The 23,499-nt window shown below is 28.0% G+C and overlaps 1 protein-coding gene across 1 annotated transcript; it reads left to right on the top strand.

Annotated features, from left to right (window-relative positions):
* The first annotated feature begins 838 nt into the window (after nucleotides 1–838).
* On the top strand, nucleotides 839–2,689 carry LOC131631149 (uncharacterized). The gene is made up of 3 exons (XM_058901925.1): nucleotides 839–1,077; nucleotides 2,023–2,075; nucleotides 2,170–2,689. Exons 1-3 carry the CDS (start codon nucleotides 949–951, stop codon nucleotides 2,513–2,515), a joined length of 528 nt encoding a protein of 175 aa, XP_058757908.1. The 5' UTR covers nucleotides 839–948; the 3' UTR covers nucleotides 2,516–2,689.
* The last annotated feature ends 20,810 nt before the right edge of the window (nucleotides 2,690–23,499 follow it).

Below are 23,499 nucleotides of genomic sequence, written 5' to 3'. Positions count from 1 at the left end.
ACAAAGCCCTAACCACCATACAGCGTAATATACCTACTAAGGCCTCTGAATCCCTATGCCTTTGTAAGAGGAACACACACTTATACATTTTGACCAATACAGTATATATCAAAACTAGAGGCAACAATATTCATATCAAGTTCAACAACAAATATCCTCGCAATAGTATTAGCAACCACCTCATCTAAAACAACAACAATCAAAATGATCAACAGTTCCAAGAGCACAATTAACAACATATTCATATAAGATTTTTTTAGAAAAAAAATGAAACTCCCACTCAATAAATGAAGTCTACACTAGAAAATCTCAAAAACATGCAACTCAATAAGTGAAGTCTACACTAGAAAATCTCAAGAACATGCAACTCAATAAGTGAAGTCTACTCCAGAAAATCTCAAGAACATGCAACTCAATAAGTGAAGTCTACACTAGAAAATCTCAAGAACATACAACTGGCTCAAAATACTATTAATAAGAATTCATAAGCATCCCTCAAAAATCTAAAAACATAGATTGGGTAATAATTAAATCTTTTTGATGCTAAATCATCTAAAAGTTTTGAAAAAAAAATACAATTGACAATCCCAAAAATATATTTATATGTTGGAATTCTAAAATCCAAATATATATTTTTAATAAAATATAATAAAATATAGGAAGATGAGTTCAAATCATGTTTTTAATAATAGTAGGGAATGTGAGAGAAGTAAGGAAAATAAAACGGGCTTATGTATAGCAAAACAGGCCCATTTAGCTCCTAATAAGATTTGATATGTTTCACAAATACAAACACAATCTACTATATACCCGAAGATAGTGACGTGGAAGCAAACAATTTGCTGATTCAACATCAATTTGAATCATAAAAACCCTAACGGGACCAAACTCAACTTCCCGCACACACACTCTCAAACTCTTCTAGCAGCACACGCTCACAGTAACACTATGTCGGCAATGGAGCTTCCACTTCTCACCTCCGCTAACAACGCCATGGCTCTTTCCTCTCTTGCCGAAGCTTTGGTTCTTCAAACCGTCATTGCTACCGGCAAATCCCTCGCTTATCTTCTCATAGCGGTATATACTCCTTCTCTCACAATTTTCAGTTTTGTATTTACTCTCCATGAATCACACTTTTTGTAGATTCTTGTAATGTTATTTTCTTATAATTTGTGTAAATTTGAAGAGAATGAGTTAGTATTCTTTTCAATGGGTTAACACAAGGTGCTGAATATCCTAGGGTTTATGGTTTAAGCTATTTGTGTTGCATGCATTACTGTTGTCAAATAGTGGCTGTAGTGGTTCTATGGTGCTATAGCGGAAATCGTTATTGCTAGGCAATAAATTGTTTGGTACAAATTGTTGTAGCACTATGATGTAGCCGGATTTGAAAAAACCAACGTTTCAAGTGCACTGCAATTGACAGCCCTGGATTTATTTTTACACTTGCTGTATCTGTATGACTAATTTGCTGTTGTATGCCTTTCTAACAGTGTGTCTAAATTGATTGATACCAATAATTTACTAGACAATGTGTTACAAGGGATTCCAAGGAGACAGTTGTGGCCATGTTTATGATTCTTTTTACATTGTTTGTGTCTGAATTACATCAATGTTTGTTTTGCAGTTTCAGCTTGTCAAACAGTTAGTAACCTTTTACATTTTTTTTTGTTTCATGACTATAAAGATAGAGTTTTCTTTTTGCCCAATTGGCGTTTTGTTTTGCTCTTGTTACTTATTGCTGTGAAGTGTGATAGTTTTAGTTGGGGTTGCAACTGTTGCAAACTCTATTATGAAATGTTTATTTGCATCTCTGCTTGAGGTTGTACACTCACAGACGATCAAACTGCAATATGAAACTCAGTTTATGTATGTCCACTCGTGCGTTGTATATTCGATAGGTATTGGTTGAATTTAGTCTATTTTTTACTAGGTTGACCTAACTGTTCTCGTTTTATACAATCAATTACAATGCATTCAGTGAATGATATTGTTTTTTTTTTTTCTTTCTTTTTCTTGCAGACTGGATCTCTTCTTACAGATGTCAATAATTTGATATCACCAATGGATGGGAGGTAGAAATAAACATGTTAACTTTATTAAAATGATTTATGGTTGTTTTACGTTTGGAATATCCTAATTTCCTGACTTGTTTTTATTCTTGATTAGGTTTCCTTTAGACCAGCTGTACAAGGGAAACCATACTTGTGAAGAGAACAAAGATGGAAGTGAAACAGAGGATGATGATGACGATGACGACGATGATGATGTGAATGACGAGGATGACGATGAAGATGATGAGGACTTCTCTGGTGATGAAGATGATGATGAAGCCGACCCTGAGGATGATCCCGTGCCTAACGGTGGCGGAGGAAGTGACGACGATGACGATGATGATGATGGAGAAGATGACGATGGTGATGACGAAGATGATGAAGACGAGGATGAAGACGAAGAAGAGGAAGAAGATGAAGAAGTGGCGGCTCTTCAGCCACCTACTAAGAAGAAGAAATAAGTGTTATACTAGTAGGTAAATTGTTTTCTTCTAGCCTTTTGAGCACTTTTTTGTTTTCTAGCGATGTGTAGTTATTGGGATGCTGTGACATGTCAATCCATCTTGCCTCTGGCCAACATTAAGATTTACAAACACCATGCTTAGTATATTATTATGTATCTCTTGTTATTATTATTGGTGTTGCTTGTTGTGGTTTATGTGTTTTTTTATTGTTGTGGAACATACAAATTCGATGGTAATCCGATACACCTTTTCTCATTGGAGTTTGATTTTGGCCTTTAAAAGATAGAATTGAAATTACATCGACCTGGTGATATAAAACAGTGAAAGTTGGAGTTGAGAACAATCTTAACAGCTGTGTTTTTCGTATTTAAGCTGTGTTAAGTGTCATATAAATAGGGCACGCTAACAAAGTTCAAAGTCATTATTTTCTGCTTGATTGATCACTATGTTCATGATTTGTAACACCTGAAACATGATTAATTGAATAATCACTACAAACATCATGACATAGAAGTTTTTAAACAACAAACATTTGGGATTTACCTATAAAATCTTCAAATGTTGAAGTTTCTGTAAGTCACCACTCCCTTGAAAAAAGGGAGAGATAAACAATGTATCCAAAAATCTTGAAAGCTACTACTCATAATTTAAGCCAGTGATTTTCCCAGCAGTAAACATAAAATGCAGCATTTGTCTTGGTGTCATGGCTCATGCTAGTTATTGTCTGGCCAGGAACCATTTCACTCACTGCTTGTACCGTTTTCACAAGTTTTTAGACAAGATCCTAATATTTAGGATCAGGAATCCCTTGGACTTGTTCATGGTTAGTAAGGTTTGTTGGTTGATATTGTGAACAATCTTGTGAGAAAACACAAGTACTGAGGATAAGACTAAGAAATGTCTACTTTAAAGACCATTGTTCATTTAATGTGTTGTGGATTTCACACCCCCTTATTGTTCTATGAAGTTGTTCAATTTTGTCAAAAATACCCTTTAATTTATTGTTCTATGAAGTTGGATACTAGATCGAAAACGAAAATTGAAGAAAAGCAATGTGTCACGTGATATGTTATTTTTTAGGTGACTTAATATTGTTTTCTTTAATCTATAAATAGACATCCTTACTGGTGTTGTAAGGCTGCAGAGACGTGATTCAAATCCACCATTGCTTGACACCTTTGGTCTTTGAAGTAATTTGAAAACCAGATAGAATTTAAGGAGCTCTGTGAATTGCTACAACATTCTTGTGAAAAACAAAATACTTTCGAATTTTGAAAATGCATTTTTGAATCCATTCAAAATACTTTGGCATGGGAGACACTGTAGAACCAGTACATGAGACAACATAGGAACATGTAGATCCGAGTCTCTCATACACAATAGTATATAGTGTTTGTATTAGGAGCACTATTTTTCGATCCTATTTTATTTTGATTCCATTGTGTTTGGGACCAAAAGTTGTCCCATGATTTAATGAGACAAAAATTTATGTTTTTGTCCTGTCTCCTCTATTTGTTTCAACATTAAATAGGATAAAAAAAAGATTGTTGGGTCAAGTCCCTCAGTCCCTCGTTTTTTAGTAAATCAAATACACTCTAAAACAATTTTCATGTTTTGAAATTCTAAAAAGTTCTACATGCACATACTTACAATTAAACTAAATAAAATAAGAAGCATAAACACAAGTGTACTCATAAAATAAAGCTGAAATTAAAATCTGAAATGCATTGAATAAAAAAAAAAAGTAGAAAATAACAAAGCACAAAACTATACTTAATATGTAAAAAATGATCTGGTGTTTTTTACATTGTTACATGACTTTATATAAGACCTTAATCCATAAATAACGACTTAAATTTGTATAATGAAGCATTGATGATCAAGATAAACAACTGAAGCAAACAAAAATGGTAGGGCCATAAAAACTACCATTTGTCAAAATGGAATATGAGGCCAACCTCTAATGCGCTACGGGTCGTTGCACTGGCTACAGGCAGACCATAGCGCCATCTGAGGGTAAGGCATATTGGAAAAACCAAAAAATTAGAAATGTAATTGATGTGAAAATTGGCGGACTCAATTGATTCATCGGTCAAATTAATAAAATCGGTTACTAATCCCTAAGAATTGGTCTAACGATTGAGACTTGAGTCTTGAGAGTGTACTCTTTACAAACATATCTTAGAAAGTAAGAAATAATTTTGATGATGACAACGAATAGAGCATCTTTGAAGATAACAACTCCATAAATTAAATAATTTTTGAATGTTGAGAGTTTTATGTGAAATGGGATGTTAATTTCAATTGTCAAGTAAAACTTTTAATGATGACACCTGATCAAGAAGACATCTCAAACCTTAATAATCAGAAGATTCAAGTTCCAGTTGAAGTGCTAAATTATTGTTGTATCAGTCAAGAAAACTCAGAGTTCTTAAGTTGTGAAAGTTTGTCTGGTCCTACACTTAGCGTCTTAGAGTGATCACTTAAAATATAAAAGATCAAGAGTAAGTCTTGAAGTATTGAGCCAATCACACACACACACATTAAAGTTTTTTTAAACCCTCTCTTATTTTATAAAACTTCTTGAAAATCTATCAAGGCTGGTATGAAATTGATCAAAAGGTGTTTCTAAATAAATGAGAAAGTTTTAACACGGGCTAATTGATTAAGGACTTGATCCAATCGATTAAAACAAGCTAAATGACTTCTTAATCGATCAGAAAATATTTTATTCGATTAAATCATCTAGCCGTTTTAGAGTTTTCTTTTTTAGATTAGGGTTGTCATATTTTGAAAGTCCTTAATCGATTAACATCTAGGATTAATCAATTGAGTCATTAAAATGACCCATGAATTATTTCTATTTTGAGCCAAAGTTTTCCTTTTATATAAAGGAAATTTATCCTCACTTCACTACACAATGAACTTATGATTAGAAAACCTTTTTTTCCCCTCAACTCTCTGTTTTCATATTTGATTTTCACGTAGATTTCTATAGTGTTGAAAGATCGAAAAGCCTTTATGAGAGTTTTATTGTAATTGATGTCGTATTTTAATTTGATGTATCCAATAGTGTGATTCTATTGTTTAATTGTTTTGTAAAAGTTTGAAGTTAAACATGTATAAAAGCTTGATTGTAAGTTCTTGAGTTTTACCTGTATAAAAGCTCTGGTTGTAGGTTTATGAGTTTGTTGGTTCTTTAGCTTAGTCTGTTTAAAGTTTATCTGTTGTTGTTGAAGGTTCGTGGGTGAATCCTATAAAATGTCAATGTGTTTAGTGGAGTTCTTTAGAGGATTTTCTTGGGACAAGAGTAGATCAAATAGTTAAATCAAATATGTATATCTTTGGTGCACTCTCTCTATGTCTTCTCTCTCATTTTTGTTGTTTATGTTATTTATTATGCATCTCTCTTCATCTCAATCCTCTTGATTTATTTCAGTGGACTTATCTTTGTGTGAGTACCAAAATTAGAATAATTTTTTGAAGTAACAAAGTTTTTTTCTTTGTTTTTTTAAATAGATTTTAATTTTTAATCAACACAATTATCTCCTCCATCTATTTGTGTTTGAAGACACGTGATCAATACATTTGATTATTAGTTTTTCCGAAATCTTAAATTTAACTCTTATATATGTTTTCAATTTTTTTTTTAAATTTTATAAATTTTTATAATTATGATATTTATACTGAATTTTATGTTAATGATTTTTTAATATTATTTTACATAAATTGGATAAATAACAATGCGACCACCGATCAAATTGATTACAAGTTACTTAACATAGAAAATAATAATTGTGTATATAAATATTAAAAAAAAGTAATTGGTCCAAAAGAATCTAATATAAATAATATCTCAATCCATCTCTTATACTTTTAGATATCTAATGCAATTTCATTTATACTTCTTATTTCTAAAGATACACATAAAAAATATTTTTTTGTGACTAAAATTTAGATTTTTTAAGGTTCATTCACATAAGCATTATAAACTGAAAAAAATTTAAAATAATTCAATATTTTATAAATGCACCTAAATAAATTAAATTTTAGCTAAATATATAAATATATATATATATATATATACACGAAAAGAGAGAATATTTTTAAAAACACACGGTGTCTAAGAACCTCAATGTTAGGGTAAGAGTTTCTGATATGAAAAACAATGTAACAATCTTGGTACCATTACTATAATAGTGGTCTATATATTCGTCTAGTTGAGCCTTCCTCACTAAGTTCATCCAGGTCCAAATCATTACCCGATACACCGCCCCCGTTGAGCAGTCAAATTGCTCAGTATTGATGCAACTTTTATAAATAAATAAAAAAGGCGCAGCTATCACTTTAACTTTTTTTTTTTTGATAAACTTTGATCTAATTTGCACATTTTAGGCTTGACTTAGTGTTTTTAAGATATATTTAAATTTAGATTTAAATAAAATTTTTGGTTTTTATTTTAACTTTTTAATCTTCTTTAAAAAAATAGTTTTTTGTCTTCTATTTAATTTATTTTTTTGGTTTTTTTCCCTTCATATTTGTATAACTTAAATATTTTTTTATGATGTGAAATTGAGTTAACCGATGGTATATGATGTCACATCCACAATTTTGCTATGTCATATATTTATAAAATAAAAACTGATTTTATAATATCATTTAATAATAAAACAAATTATTAAATTTAAAATTATTTATATTTTAAAAAAATAATGATATTATTTCAAATAAATATTTTTATAGAATTTTTAAATAATTAACTAATAAATTATTAAAACTTTGAATTTTTTCTAAATATTTATATATAAAATAAAATCTTGGCCCTAAAGAGATTCGAAGACTGGTATGATATTCTTTAGATCGAATCCCTCGAGGATGTGGTATGATAATCTTTAAGGCAATATCCTAGAGGAATTTTTTATAGCAATTTTTATACATTATTATTTCAATAGTTTTCCAAAATTTATATAATTAATTGATTATTTAAAATTTCTACTAAAATATTATTTCAAAATAATTTCATTATTCTTTTAAAATATAAATAAGTTTTTTAAAATTTTTTTATTTTATTTTATAAATATAATAAATTTATCTTATTATTAAATAAAATTATAAAATTATTTTTTTAAAATATATAATATGACAAAATTGTGTGATGCGTCACTAGAGTCTGCCAACTCAGTTCAACATCATAAAAAACTTGTCAGCTATGCAAATTATGCAAATCTGAAGGATAAAAAAACCTACAAAATATTAAATTAATGGATCAAAAAATTGGACATTTTAAAGAACTAAAAAAATTAAAATAGGAAACTAAAATATACATTTAAGTCTTAAAATTATTTATTTGAACTTGTCAATTGATATGAAAGATATGATATTGTTTAAAAAAAATATCAAAATTATTAGTGATATTTTTAAATAAATTTTATAACTATTTTAAAAAATTCCTCACAGTTTATAAAAATAATTTGTAGTAAATATAAAAAATATTTTTATTTTACTTTTTGTTATAATTATTCATAAATACTTAATATCTTTGGTGCTTGCCAAATAAATTATAAAATAAACTACTATATCCGTCTAACTGTAGATATAAATATTTTTTTTATCATTTTTATTTATGTTAGATTATTAATTCTTTTAGAATATTGATGCGATATTTATTATTATTTTTATTAATTTAATATTATTTATTGTATTTAATTTATTTATCTACTTAAATAGTAGTAATAAACTATTAATAAAGTTATTTATTATTTTAATAAGTATTACTTATTTACTATTAAACACTTAATATGAGACAAAAATAATATGCTAAGTCATTCTACTTTGAGTGTGTGTTTATTTTAGAGGTAATTGATTTTGAAAAGAATAGTTTTATAAAATTGATTTTAATTAAAAATGAGTTGAAAGTAAATTGATTTATATTTGAATAATTTTTTATAAAATTTAATTGAATAAAAAATGTTAATATAAGTTATAATTATTAATTTCAAACAAAATCAATTTCAAAAGAGATAGTAATCAATTTTAATTGACAACAGTCAAACTAATTAAAATCAATTCTATTATTCAGAATCAATTCCGAATAAGAAAAATCAAACCAACACTTAATTAAGAGAGGGTGAGAACTAAAATGTAATTTTTTCTCATTGGAAACAGTGCATATGGGTATTCTTTAACATTATTAATGGTGATTTTTCCCCTTTTTTTCTGGCCCCATTTCCCAAAGAAAACTGTTAAGAATAATGCGTCAAAGTCAAGTTAAGTTCAAACTTTACTAAAATTTTAGTTACCCTTTTAGGCCATAACATGCATTTTGACAGACACCAATTTTCCTTCTAAGACAAGTTACGTTTTAATTTAGTAACTCACATCTTTAATTATTTATTTTTCTTAACACCTAAAATACTAGTGTACTGGTTATTAGGCAGATGTATTATTATATATAAGAACATAATTAAATTACCTAATCCATGAATTCCAACCAAAGTTTCCTCTTTTTGGATAAATGCAATGTAGTATATAGATGCTATAAAATATTACTAGTTGTTATTGTGAGTTTTGATGTGGTGCAGTGGTTGGTTGACAGCCTCAAGAAAAGGAATCATATATGTCTCAATTCATGTTACTTTCAAGGGTGGCTTAGATTGAACTAACACTTCACCAAACATTAGTACTTTCTTATCTAATCTAAGAAACAAAATTGACATGTAACACTTCACCATTTGATCATAGTCACAAAAGTTGTGTCAAGTTGCTATATGATTGATATATAGTCTTTTACAATATTATGGAATGGGTAACAATAAAAATGGACCCAATTGACCATTCAATCTATCAAACCCATAATTATGAAGAGATATTTTTTTGTTGATGCGTGTGATTGATTAATATAGATGAGAGTATGAGTTGGATATGATCCTTAATGTCCACATAGATTTTGCCATTGTAGCGGTTCAACAAATTCTGAGAACCCAAATAAACATAATGATGATAATGGGTTAGATAGTGGCAGTTTTGGAGTATAGAAATTAGAGAGACGAACACTCTATCTATACATCTACATGATTAAATTAAAGTAATGTTGGTTTTTTGAAATACTTAGTAGGGTTACAACTCCAACAAATCCACTTCAATTCAAACGTTTTCTTTTACAAATTCAATTCAAATGTTAAAATAATTAGTTTGATTAAGGCTTTGTTTGTGTACCACGAGTTTAGGCTTATCTCTTCATTAGGGAGAATAAGGAGAGTTGGTCTATCACATCCATTAACTATATGTCATTTTACCTTTAGTAGATATACCTTTAATAGATATCAGTGGAGGATAAGTTTTATTATCTGATCGTCTTTGACACAAGAGGGAGATGCTTAAAGAAATGGTTGACGCGCTTACTATTTAACGTAATCAACGTTTGGAAGAAATCTAGGATGCCCGTGACTCATTTTTAGCTATAGGGAACTCACTCTTCTACACTTCTAGAATTACCACCTCACTCATAAAAAGAACTTTCTTGCAGAAGCACTTCGACTAAAATTTTAGTGAGAGAAAGTAACCAAATTTTTTTAGAGAGAGAGGGGGGGATAGAGCGAGTTGAGTCAAAACACGATTATGGATAAAATGAAATGAGGGAAGGGACCTCTATTTATAGGATAGAGGTTGGCCCAAAAAGGAATTTCAAATAAATGCGTTTATGACAATCTAATCGATAGCACACGATTCCAATCGGTTAGGTGTTCAAAATATAATTGGTTGTAAATTCAAAATAGGTAGGACAAGATATCTAACTGTTGCACATCATTAAGGCGATGTCCTGGACTCAATTTTAAACTGAACTAACTAATTAGATAAAAGTGGTAATTGATTAGATAAGTTAAAATTTTGCCCAGAGCTATTTTGACTGCTCTCAAATTCTTCTGGCACAACTTGAGATATTTTTTAAAGATATTTTCTTGTCAAACATCACTTTTAAAAATGTTGTTAGTGTTTGTGTGCTTTAGGCATGTACTTTTATGAGAACGCCATTTATGCGTTACATAGTAAATCACTCATATTAATTTAGATAGGACTTTCTTGTGCTTCAAAACTTTGTCGGATACCCTTTTTTAAAAACTTGTTTGAGATTACTTGAGATGAGGCTTGAATTATATTGCCATCATCGGATAGTCAAGTTCATCAAACCTTAATACTTAGATTTGCATCTGTATCCGCTTAGCTGCTCGTACTTGACTTGTTAGTAGAAATTAATTATCATCATCAAAAATTGATGTCATTATTAAAAGCATATCACCTACAAAACAAGGTTCCACAATCTTTTCCATTGCAATTTTAGTACTCTGTATTAAACAGGCTTTAAAATGTTGTTCATTGCAGTTTTGGTTTTAAATAGTTTTGGTTGCAATGTTACAGAACAATGTTATATGTTGATTGGTTAAAATGTTTGGGTTTTAAGCCGTTTTTGTTTTAAACAGTTCTGGTTGCAATGTTCTGGTTTTAATAAATTATGGTTTTAAACAATTCTGGTTGCAATGTTTTGGTTTTAAGCAATTTTGGTTTTTTTTTACTAATCAATTTTGGTTTTAAATAGTACTGGTTACAATTAGAGTTTTCAAAATGGGCTCGGTCCATAAGCCTTATATTTTATCGTGGGTCGGGCCGCAAAAAACTTTTAAAAAATACAACCCTATCTTTTTAGGCCAGTCCACCGGATTTATATTTTTTATGGGTCGGGCAGGACCGGCCAAGCGGGCTTCGGACTGGCCCATTAAAAATAAAATTTTAAAATGATGTTAGTTAATTTTGGATAAAAAATATTGAGTTAAGGTATAATTGCATAAGAGTATTTCAATTGAAAAAGAAAAGTTAAAGAGAATGAAGATATGTTTCAACATGATATGGTTAAAGAAATAGTTGTGAGATAAATAGAAATTTCTGTAAGTATTAGAGATAATATTCAGTTTCTCTCTACTTTTACATAGATATCTTCGTGGGATTCGTATATATGAATGATGATTTGATGAATACTTTAAATATCACTTAACTAAGTTTATCATTACTCTCTACTTATGTTATGTAGCTTTTATCCATCATATCATTTTTATAAATTTAAAACTATAATATTGAAATAAAGGACTAATTGGCCCATCGGGCCACAGGGCCTATTAGTAACTGGACCGAGTTCATTTTTGACAGCCCATGAAGTATTTGGGCCGACCCTCTTCAGCCCCTTTATATGTTTTGGCCCCCGGGCCGACCCATTTGACAACTCTAATTGTAATGTTATGATTTTAAGCAATTTTGGTTTTAAATAGTACTAGTTGCAATGTTCTGGTTTTAAATGCTTAAAATGTGCCTAGAACAAGGATTGGTTAAAGTGAAGTTCATGCACTGATTTTTAGTAATGAAGATTAACACAATTAACAATGAACTTAAACACGATACAATTAACATAAAACACAATTCTATTTCATTAATTCATTGACAAAAACACAATATAAGCACAAATACATGAACCATGACATAATATACAATGAAATAAAACTAAACTTCATTTAATTAAGGGTTAAATGGCTTTCACCCCCCTGCAATAGTAGCGATATTTGATTTTCCCCCCTTTTAAAATTTTTTTTTGGATTATCCCCTGTAATATTTGGGCACCTCCTAAGCGTGTAAAAACCAGGGGGGAAAATAATTTTTTTTTTTTACAGGGGGTAATTTTCCCTCTTAGGGGGCAAAAGACTTACAATTTTAATATTATAGGGGGTAATCCAATTTTTTTTTTAAAAGGGGGGTAAATCAAATCTTGCTACTATTGCAGGGGGTGAAAGCCATTTAACCCTTTAATTAATACTCCCTCCATTTCATAATGAATGTCGTTTTAAAAAAAAATTATTTCAAAATAAATGTTATTCTCATTTTTCAATATAGTAATAATTGCTATTTTTTCAATTATATCCTTACTCTGTACACTATTTCCAATATGTTTATAATATTAATTTAGTAAAAGTACAATTTCACATGACAATATTATTAAATTTCTTAATCTGTATGTAAAAATCTTAAACGACACTCATTTTGAAACAGAGGGAGTACATTACTTTACTTAAACACATGTGTTGTAACTAAATAACAGTACTAACACCAATGTTAAACCCAATAAATACCTCATAAAATTATTTTTTTAATTTCATAAAAATCCATTTGATTTTATTTTAAAATAATTTAGGTTTTGTTTTATTTAAAAACATGGAAAATTTTGTAAATTCTTCTAATAAATTAAAAAAATAAAAGTTTTAATTTTGATTGATATCTAAATCTGAGATAAAAAAAATTAACCTATTTTCTTGATCATGAAGTTTAATCTATTAGAAAAATGGAATGCGTTTGATTTTTTTTTTTAAATATCGAATTCATGATCATTCAAAAATTTTCCATCGATTATCTAAACAACTGCGGAGAAATGTGATAAATTTTTATAACATACTTCTTTATACCACATGCAACATTTAGATGAAATCCATTTATCAATCAAACCAAAGTGACATCACTTGTTAGAGAAATGAATGTTAATGCACAAGGTTCTATGAAGAACAAAAGGAATGAGAGAATAAAATGCTTTGTAATGACGACTGTAAAGGATTGTATATATCAAGGGTTTGTTTGGTAAAAATAGCGGTTGGCTGATAAGCTAGCTGATAGCTTATAGCTTATGACTGATGGCTGATGACTGAGGACTTATAGCTTATAGCGGATGGTTGAGACTGATAGCTTATAAGCTCATTGAAGTGTTTGGTAAAATTAGCGGTTCAATTAACTTATAAATGTAAAATGACATAAAAGATATTTAATATATAATTATTTTATTTTAAATTAAAATAAATTATAAGGGCTAAAAATGGATTTTAATTGAAATAATAAGGATAAAAAAGGAAGAAAAAGCAATAAGCTATAAGACATAAGCTAAAACGCTATTTGAAATAGCGTTTGGAAAATAAGCTATAAGCTAGTAAAATAAGCTATAAGCTCGTGATGAAAAGACCGTTGCCAAACGAGTCTAAATTATCATATGAGCTTATAAGACATAAGACATAAGCTATAAGCTCGAAAATATGTTTTACCAAACAGAGCCTAAATGACAACTACTTGTCTATTTATTCACAAAAAACTAGGGCCACATAGGCAACATACTAAAATATTAAATTATCCTTCAATATCATCCCTTAATTTAGAATTTCATAATCAAAACTAATAACACCAATTCCATTCCTTAAATGGAGAAATTGATCCGTCTTGATCGCCTTTGTTAGAATATCTGCCATCTGCTTCTGGGTGCTACAGTGCATAACTTGTAGTACTCAATTCTAGACTTGACTTCTTAGAAAATGATACTTTGTCTCAATATGCTTGCTTCTCCCATGCAGCACTGGCTTCTTGGCAAGATTGATTACAGACTTGTTATCAATCATCAACTTCAAGGGCTTATCTACCTTAATATTCAGATCCTCCAGTAAGTTCATAAGCCAAACAGCTTGACATGCAGCTACAACATCTGCAATGTGCTCAGCTTCACACGTTGATAGTAAAACAACAAGCTACTTCTTGGAACACCAAGAAATAGGGCCTCCCAGAAACTTAAACAAGTATTGATAAGTACTTCTCATGTCAACTCTATCTCCACACCAATCAGATTCGGAGTAACTCAACAACTCTGAGCCTGTCTTTCTTCCAGAAGGAAATAGTACTCCATACTTCGGAGTTCCCTTGATATACCTCATAATCCTGACAGCACCTTGATAAGGGGACCACTTAGGTTTACTCATGAACCTACTAACCATTCCAAATGCATAGCAAATATCAGGTATGGTATTACACAAATACTTTAGAGAATCAACCTAATGTTTGAAGGTTGTAGCATCCACATTCTCACCCTTAGAATTAGAATCCAATTTATGATTGGTTTCTGATGGTGTGACAACAACCTTATAATTTTGCAGCGTAAATCTTTTCAGAAGCAAAAGTTCATACTTCAGCTGGTGCAAAATGATACCCTCTTTCGGGTACAAAATCTCCATCCTTAGAAAATATACCATATTTCCCAGATCACTCATCTAAAACTCATTCATCAGCACCTCCTTGAACTTAATTATATCTTTTGGACGACTTCTTGTTAGAAATATGTCATCAACATAGAGACACACCAGAATCATATTGCCTCCAGAATGTTGTACATAAACTCTATATTCCATCTGAAATTTCTGAAATCCCTGTTTCTTGAAAAATGAATCAATCTTCAAATTCCAGGCTCTGGGAGCTTGCTTCAATCCATACAAAGTTTTATGTAACTTGTACACCATCCCTTCCTGATTCTTTTTCACGAATCCAGGAGGTTGTGACACGTATACCTCTTCTTGTAACGAACCGTTCAGAAATGCAGACTTCACATCTATATGCATTAGAGGCCAATTTCTATTTGCAGCTATAGTCATCACCAGTATGATTGTTTCATGTCTAGCTACAGACGCAAACACCTCAAAGTAATCTAGCCCAGGTTACTGAAGAAAAACTCTAGCCACTAGCCTCGCTTTATGATTGCCAATTGATCCATCTGACTTAAATTTTACCTTGAAAAACCATTTGACGCTGATGGCTTTCTTCTCCTTTGGAAGCTTAATCAACTCCCAAGCCATACTTTCTTCTTGAGAGCTTCTTCAATACTCAATGGTTCAAAGTCTACTAACATGACACACGAAATGACTTCTCCCTCAAAGTCTACTCCAGTGTCTTGCAACATGTCAAACTTTGTGAATTTTCTTGGTATTCGTCTGATTCTTTGTGACCTCTGAACTTGTTCCGAATCTTCTACAGAATTTGGAATAGCGTTAGCTTCTAGATCTCGTCTAGAACCACTACCTTCAGAAGTACGATCACCTCCAGAAGCTTGTTCTCTAGAACAAACATCTTCAGAGTTTTCCCTTTCAGAAGCATGATTACCACCAGATTCTGGACCAACGTCAGAATCTGGATCAGAATCAGATTCACCATTAGACTCATCTTCAGAGTCTCCAGAATCATCATCTGACTCTGACTCTTTTTCAGAACATTCAAAATTATCTTCAGAAGCTACATCAGGTATTAACACTTCGTCAGAATCAGATTGAGACTTGCTCCAGTTCCATGTTTCTGACTCTTTCACAATAACATCTTTGTTGACTTCAACTTTATTAGTTTCTAGAAAATAAAGCTTATACGCACCTGTACTATGGTACTCCACCAGTAACATCACTTTGCATCTATCATCCAACTTCTGTCTTCTAGCTTTTGAAACATGTTTGTAGCATACAAAACCAAACACCTTCAGATGCTTAACACTTTGCTTGTCGCCATTCCACTTCTCTAAAGGAACAATTTCTTTTAGCTTCTTCGTTGAACATTTGTTGAGTATATATGCTGCGGTGGCAACAACTTCTCCCCATATGATATGAGGAAGCTTCTTCTCTTTCAACATGCCTCTCATCATATCAAGCAAAGTACGATTTCTTCTTTCAGCAAGACCATTGTGCTGAGGGGTATAAGGAGCAGTAACCTCATGCTCAATTCCATTCTCCTCACATAACTTCTGGAATTATGTAGAGTTATACTCACCTCCACCACCCGTTCTGACAATTTTCAGCTTATGAGTTTAAGGAAAAGAGAGAACACCGAGAATTATAGAGTTTCAGTCAAAACAAAATGACCTACTTCTCTCCCCAATAATTGATCTTGAGAGTATCCAATCAATGTTGAAAGTTTTTAGTAGAAAATACTCACGAACCTCCTTATATAAGAAAAATGGCTGACTTCCAACCAAACAATAAAACTAAGAGTATCATAGTTGAGTCTTTTCTTCCAAACTATAGATGAAGCGGCCTTATAAATTATCAAATTATCTATCAAAAACATATCTCTATCTATGAGTTGATTCTTTATAAATTGAATGAACCTTAATTCACAAATAAACATTTGATGACATTTAGATAAAGACTTAAGATCAGATTTATGACGAAAAACAAACAAAAATGCAAGACAGCCGATTGCAAATAAATGAAAAAATATCCTTTGTTTTTGATATTACGTAAGTGGTCATACCTTCTTTCTTCTGGTTTGAAAAAGAGAAGTGTTTTTTGTCGACTAATTAATCAACTTTGTACTTTTTATTCAAAAAAGAATATCATTACCCCACCATCGACAAACATCACATTATATTAGGCTCTATTATTAAAATTTCTAGGCAATACTTTCTTCCATAAAAAGCTAGATATAGATAGAATTGGAAAATATTCTAAAAACTATACAAAAATAAAGGGGAAACATTTTGTCTTCCTCCATTCAATGTGTTTTAATAAACTAGCATATAACCCGCGCGTTGCGCGGTTGACCTATAATATATTATTGTCATTGAAACTTTATTAAAATTTTAGACTATTATTTTGGTTGTGGAGTATTTTTTCAAATGATTTTATTTTAGCAATTATTATATGTAAGTTCCAAAGACGGACCCAGAAATTTCTAGTAGTGGTGCTATATATATATATATATATATATATATATATATATATATATATATATATATATATATATATATATATATATATATATATATATATATATATATATATATATATATATATATATATATATATATATTATTAAAATATCATAATTGAATCGGGTATAGTTTTTTAATAAATAAATAATTAAATTAGTCTTAATAATTAAGTTAATATAATTTATAAATTATTTTATTAATTATGATAAATAAAGAGTTTACATAAAGTAAAATTCAATAAATATAATACATAAATATAAATATATCATGATATATTTTTATCAATCCAAACTTTATAAAAATATTGATAATACTTTTCGATCTTAAACTTATAAGTTTAATTATAAAATAATATTTTAGATGGCAAAGCTTATGTTTTTTTTTAGAGGGCCACGTATATAAACATATTACATGAGGCACCGGTGCACATATAGATACATGTAATAGTATAATAGTTTTTGAAAATTAATTAAACCTGATAGAGTAAATAAGTACCATGTATATTATTATAAGCAATACTCATAGTCAATTGTTTAAAATATAGTGGGGGCACCAACCCACACATGATGCAACCTGGGTCCGTCCCTAGGTTTATAAACACATATTTAAGAAAAAAAAAGGTGAATTTTAATAATAATAATAATAATAATAATAATAATAATATAGAGGATTAATAGATTATGTTTATAGGAATTTTAATAGCAAAAAAAAGAAGAAGAAGATTACCATAGTGGAAGGACAACTCATATTCCACTATATTAACAAATAAAAATAAAATAAAATAAATGACAAAAATAAGAGAAAATAAATTAAAGTCAAAAAGAGAAATTAATTATAAATAAGAATCTAAATCATGTAGAGAAAACTTTCTGAATAAAATGTGGTAGTATGTTCCATTCGATATAATATTCTGCGTTGTATTTGTGTGATCAGGTATAATATTATTGTAACCTTCTAGTTAATTTCAATCTTGCCACCCAAAATTTCATGTTATCATGGAAGAGATACCTACAAATAAAAAACCAACAATAAAGCAAAAAATTTATAATGTAAAATAAAAATGCAAAATACAATATATTGATGATATGTTTTTAATATTAACCATGGTTAGTTATTTTGACTAATTCATGTAACGAAATTGTTTAAAAAATTATCGTGTGTGATGAGATGACTAAATATAGATGTGTGTGATGAGATGGCCAAATAGAGATAATGAAAGAGAGGTATTTATAAAGAATACAAAAATATTAACATAAATATGAATTAATATATATTTGGGAGTTACAGAATATTAATTAACATAAATATGAATTATATTATATCAATGTGATTCATGATGGTTAATCATACTCCATCGTTTTAACAAAATATATTTAATAATAATAATTAATTTTGAGTTAGTGTGGAGAATTTGAAAAAAAAAAACTATAAACATAGATTTTTTTTATGGAAATAAAGAGGGCCGAAACTCAAGAAAGAAAGCAAAAACTACATCGAAATCAACCTAGGGGCAGGAACCCCTAATGAATCATCCTCTAAACAAACTCTAAGAAAGTCTGGTGCAACAGAAAAATAAACATAGATTTTTAATATGAGGTTAATAATAATAATAATAATAATAATAATAATAATAATAATAATAATAATAATAATAATAATAATAATAATAATAATAATAATATAGAGGATCAATAGATTATGTTTATAGGAATTTTAATTAACAAAAAAAGAAGAAGAAGATTACCATAGTGGAAGGACAACTCATATCCCACTATATTAACAAATGAAAATAAAATAAAATAAATGACAAAAATAAGAGAAAACAAATAAAAGTCGAAAAGAGAAATTAATTATAAATAAAAATCTAAATCATGTAGAGAAAACATTTTAAATAAAATATGGTAGTATGTTTCATTTGATATAATATTCTGCGTTGTATTTGTGCGATCAGGTATAATATTATTGTAACCTTCAAGTTAATTTCAATCTTGCCACCCAAAATTTCATGTTATCATGGAAGAGATACCTACAAATAAAAAAGCAACAATAAAGAAAAAAAATTATCATCTAAAATAAAAATACAAAATACAATAAATTGAAATGTTTTTAATATTAACTATTGTTAGTTATTTTGACTAATTCATATAACGTAATTGTTTAAAAAATTATCGTGTGTGATGAGATGACTAAATATAGATGTGTGTGATGAGATGGCCAATTAGAGATAATGAAAAAGGTATTTATAAAGAATACAAAAATATTAACATAAATATGAATTAATATATATATATATATATATATATATATATATATATATATATATATATATATATATATATATATATATATATATATATTTGGGAGTTACAGAATATTAATTAACATAAACATGAATTATATTATATCAATGTGATTAATGATGGTTAGTCATACTCCACCGTTTTGAAAAAATATATTTAATAATAATAAAAATTAATTTGGAATTAATTTGGAGTTAGTGTGGAGAATTTGAAAAAAAAAAGTAACTATAAACATAGATTTTTAATATGAGGTGAATTGATTAATGAAGGTTAAATTCCATTTTACTAAGTTCATAATTGTAGCATGGTTACAAATTTATAATCCACCTAGTGAGATTATACTCCACCGTTTAAACAAAATATATTTAATAATAAAAATTTTGACTTCAAGTTAGTGAAGAAAAAAAGTGATATACAAAAGTTGTTTTTTAATACTCGTGAATTTTTTCTTTATTTAATTTTTTCTACTAATTATTAACTAAATTACTTACAATTATTTTATTTTTTTAATTTAAATAAAATATTATTAATCGTTTATAATAATAGTTTGGATATTTTTTAAAAATTAATGACATTAGAAACATTTTTTTTATAAAATTAATTAATTAATGACTTAAAAATATGGTGAGATAATATTCCACGGTTTTTAAAAAATATATATTTTGTAATAAAAAATTTGATAAAATTTTAGTTTTCTATTATAATATTAAAAATGTAATAATATTATTAATCAATTATAATAATAGTTTGGATATTTTTTAAAAATTAATGACATTAGAAACATTTTTTTAATAAAATTAATTAATTAATGACTTAAAAAAATGGTGAGATGATATTCCACAGTTTTTAAAAAATATATATTTAGTAATAAAAAATTTGATAAAATTTTAGTTTTCTATTATAATATTAAAAATGTAATGATATAATTATATTATTAATATTATTATTATTTTGTTTATTATTATTTTTAATATTATTATTTTAATTATAATTATAATTTCAATTATTCCGGTTATTATTATTATTATCATTATTATTATTTTTATTATTATTATTTTACTTACTATTATTGTTATTATTATTATTATTATTTATTTTTAAAATAGAGATAAATTAGTGGTTAGAACAATGGTTTTAATAATATTGTTAGAAAAAAATTGGTATATAAAAATTGAAAATTCTAAAATCATGCCACATAGGTTAGAGTTGTGTTCAAAGTTGCTAAAACCATGCCACATAAACATTAGGGTTTCAAGGTGGTCATCATGACAACCTTGGATTTAGATTAAGATAGATGAAAAATAAAAGGAATATACTAATATAATGTTGTGGAATAAAACAATGAATACAAATATAAGTGGTATTTGAATTGATTTATTGGAGTTTAGATATTTTGTTAGATTGTTTAAAAGTGCTTGTGACTTAAATGTCTTTAAAACAAAATAAATTAAAACCACTATTTTATTACAATCATTGAATAATCATAAACTAAATATTACAAAGGGATTAAAAATGTAAAAAAAAAAACTAATATTTTTTTAAATTTATTAGTATTTAAATATGATCTCATAAATAAATAAGTTTTTGAATTATTTTTATGTATCTATGTATTACAAAAGGTAGGTTGTAAATAATAACATAAATATATAAAAATACTAATCAAATAATATGAGTCTTTTTGATAAAAATAGCAGTTGGTTGATAAGCTAACTGATAGCTTATGTTTATGATTGATGGCTGATTGTTGATATTTTATAGTTTATAGTTGATGGTTGATAACTTATAGCTGATAAATTAATTGAAGTATTTGGTAAAATTAATGGTTCAATTAGTTAATATATTTAAATGACATAAAAGATATTTAATGTGTAATAATTTTATTTTAAGTTAAAATAAATTATATAAAATTGTAGTGGATTTTAGTTAAAATAATATGAACGAAAATGAAAAAAAAAGTTATAAATTAAAATACTATTTAAATTAGCATCTAGAAAATAAGTTATAAGTTCGTGATAAAAAGATGGTTATCAAACAAGTCTTTTAATGTCACATGAGCTTATAAGGTATAAGTTATATACTCAAAAAAATGTCTTGCCAAATAGAGTCTATATAATTCATTAATTATTTTTAAATATGAGTTTATATATATATATATATATATATATATATATATATATATATATATATATATATATATATATATATATATATATATATATATATATATATATATATATATATATATATATATATCATTTAATGGTTTGGAGTGATTAATATATTTTACATAGAGGTGTTTGCGGTGCAGTTTAGATTGTTTAGAGGTAAAAACTCATCCGATCTAAAGATAAATATACTTGCGATTCGGTTTAATTTTAGATGATTGATTAAAAAAATCAGATTAAAACCGAGCCAATTTCATACCGTTTAATTTGGATCGTTTTTTGAATATCCAAATTACAAAATTTATTTTTTATTAAAATTAAAAAATGCTAATAAATAAAAAATTGATATAAATATATAACCTATAGTATATTTAAAATTAATATTACAAAATGTGAATGATCAATTATGATTGAAACAAATGAAATAATAAAAATAAATAAATAAAACTAATAAATAGTATTAAAAAAAATAAATATCACCGAATAATAAATTAACAAAACATGTCTTATTTATTTATATATACAAGTGGTTCAGGTTGGTTTGGATCGGTTTTACAAACACAATCCGAAGTCCGATAAAAACTGAGCGATTTTTATAAAATGACATCCAAACACATTCAATAATATTCTTTTTTTTTTTTTGCATTTTTTCGATTAAATTTTTGATCAATTTATAATTTTTATTAGGATCGATTTAAATTTAAACATCTCTAATTTTATATAGAATATTGAGTTTGAACACATATCACAACATAACCTCTTTCAATGAATATTTATTTGACTATGAGTTTGTCGTTAAGTCAATAAAAAATAAATAAATTTTAATTCATAAGGATTCATTTTATTATGAGTCAAATTCTTAATTTTGATTGTCTATCTTTTTCATACTTAAGGGTCCTTAGTTTAAAGGACAAACCAAAAGCTTGAGACTTTAAACTCCTCAATGACAAAATCAAAATCAAACTGATTGTATGGAAGACATCTCTTATATCCTTTGTTGGCAGACTTCGGCTTATAAAGAGTGTTATCCATCACATGATTATTTATTCCATCACTATTTATTCTTGATCTGTTAAGCCCATTCCATCTCTTATATTCTTTATTGAAGAAAGGGATCACATGAATAAGATCTTTAATGCATATGCAATAGGATCAATCATGTATGCCATGTTATGTATTCGACCAGATATCTCGTATATTTTAAGTGAAACGAATAGGTTCCTGTCTGATAGTGGTAATGCTCATTGGGCTACTCTCAATAATATCCTCAAGTACTTGAGAAAGACTAATGACTCATTCTTTATTTATGGAGGTCTGAAAGAGCTCGTGTTAATAGGATACACCAATACTAGCTTCCGCAGAGATAAATATGACTTTAAATAACAATCTTAATTTTGGTGGAGATAATAGGTAGAGGAGATGTGAAGATATGCAACAAAAGCGTGGTGGCCATACTATATTAATAAGTATTAGGTATATGATTGATTGACTCTAGTGCTCGTGGTAGATTGTTAGTGTAACCCCTTAACATCAATAGTTTTATTAGAACTTGATACTTGTATCAAATTATCTATTAATAAGGTGTTTCTTTATTATATAATTTTTCCAAATTAATAAAGTCCCTAGAATAACTAGTCCGTTTGATGAAGTATTAAGAATGACTTAATCGTCTAACCCTATTAAATATAGGAACATTATTCTTTAAATATTCACAATCAAGCTTTATAATGAAGCGTATTATATGGATAAATTGATAATCACATCTCACTGATCATGAGTAAAGAGTTATCAAGTCTTCACATAGGTATACATATTATGTGTAAAATTTAGATTGAATTGATCCACCATGAGAATACTACTAAAAATGTTAGGTAAGTATTATAAGTTATTGTCAAAGTGATAATGATGTATACCACCCTTCGACCT

The sequence above is a fragment of the Vicia villosa genome, unplaced genomic scaffold, assembly GCF_029867415.1.
Source record: "Vicia villosa cultivar HV-30 ecotype Madison, WI unplaced genomic scaffold, Vvil1.0 ctg.000780F_1_1, whole genome shotgun sequence".
Classification (NCBI taxonomy): domain Eukaryota; kingdom Viridiplantae; phylum Streptophyta; class Magnoliopsida; order Fabales; family Fabaceae; genus Vicia; species Vicia villosa.
The sequence above is the reverse complement of the archived record's forward strand: the minus strand, read 5'-3'. Positions and strand labels throughout refer to the sequence as shown.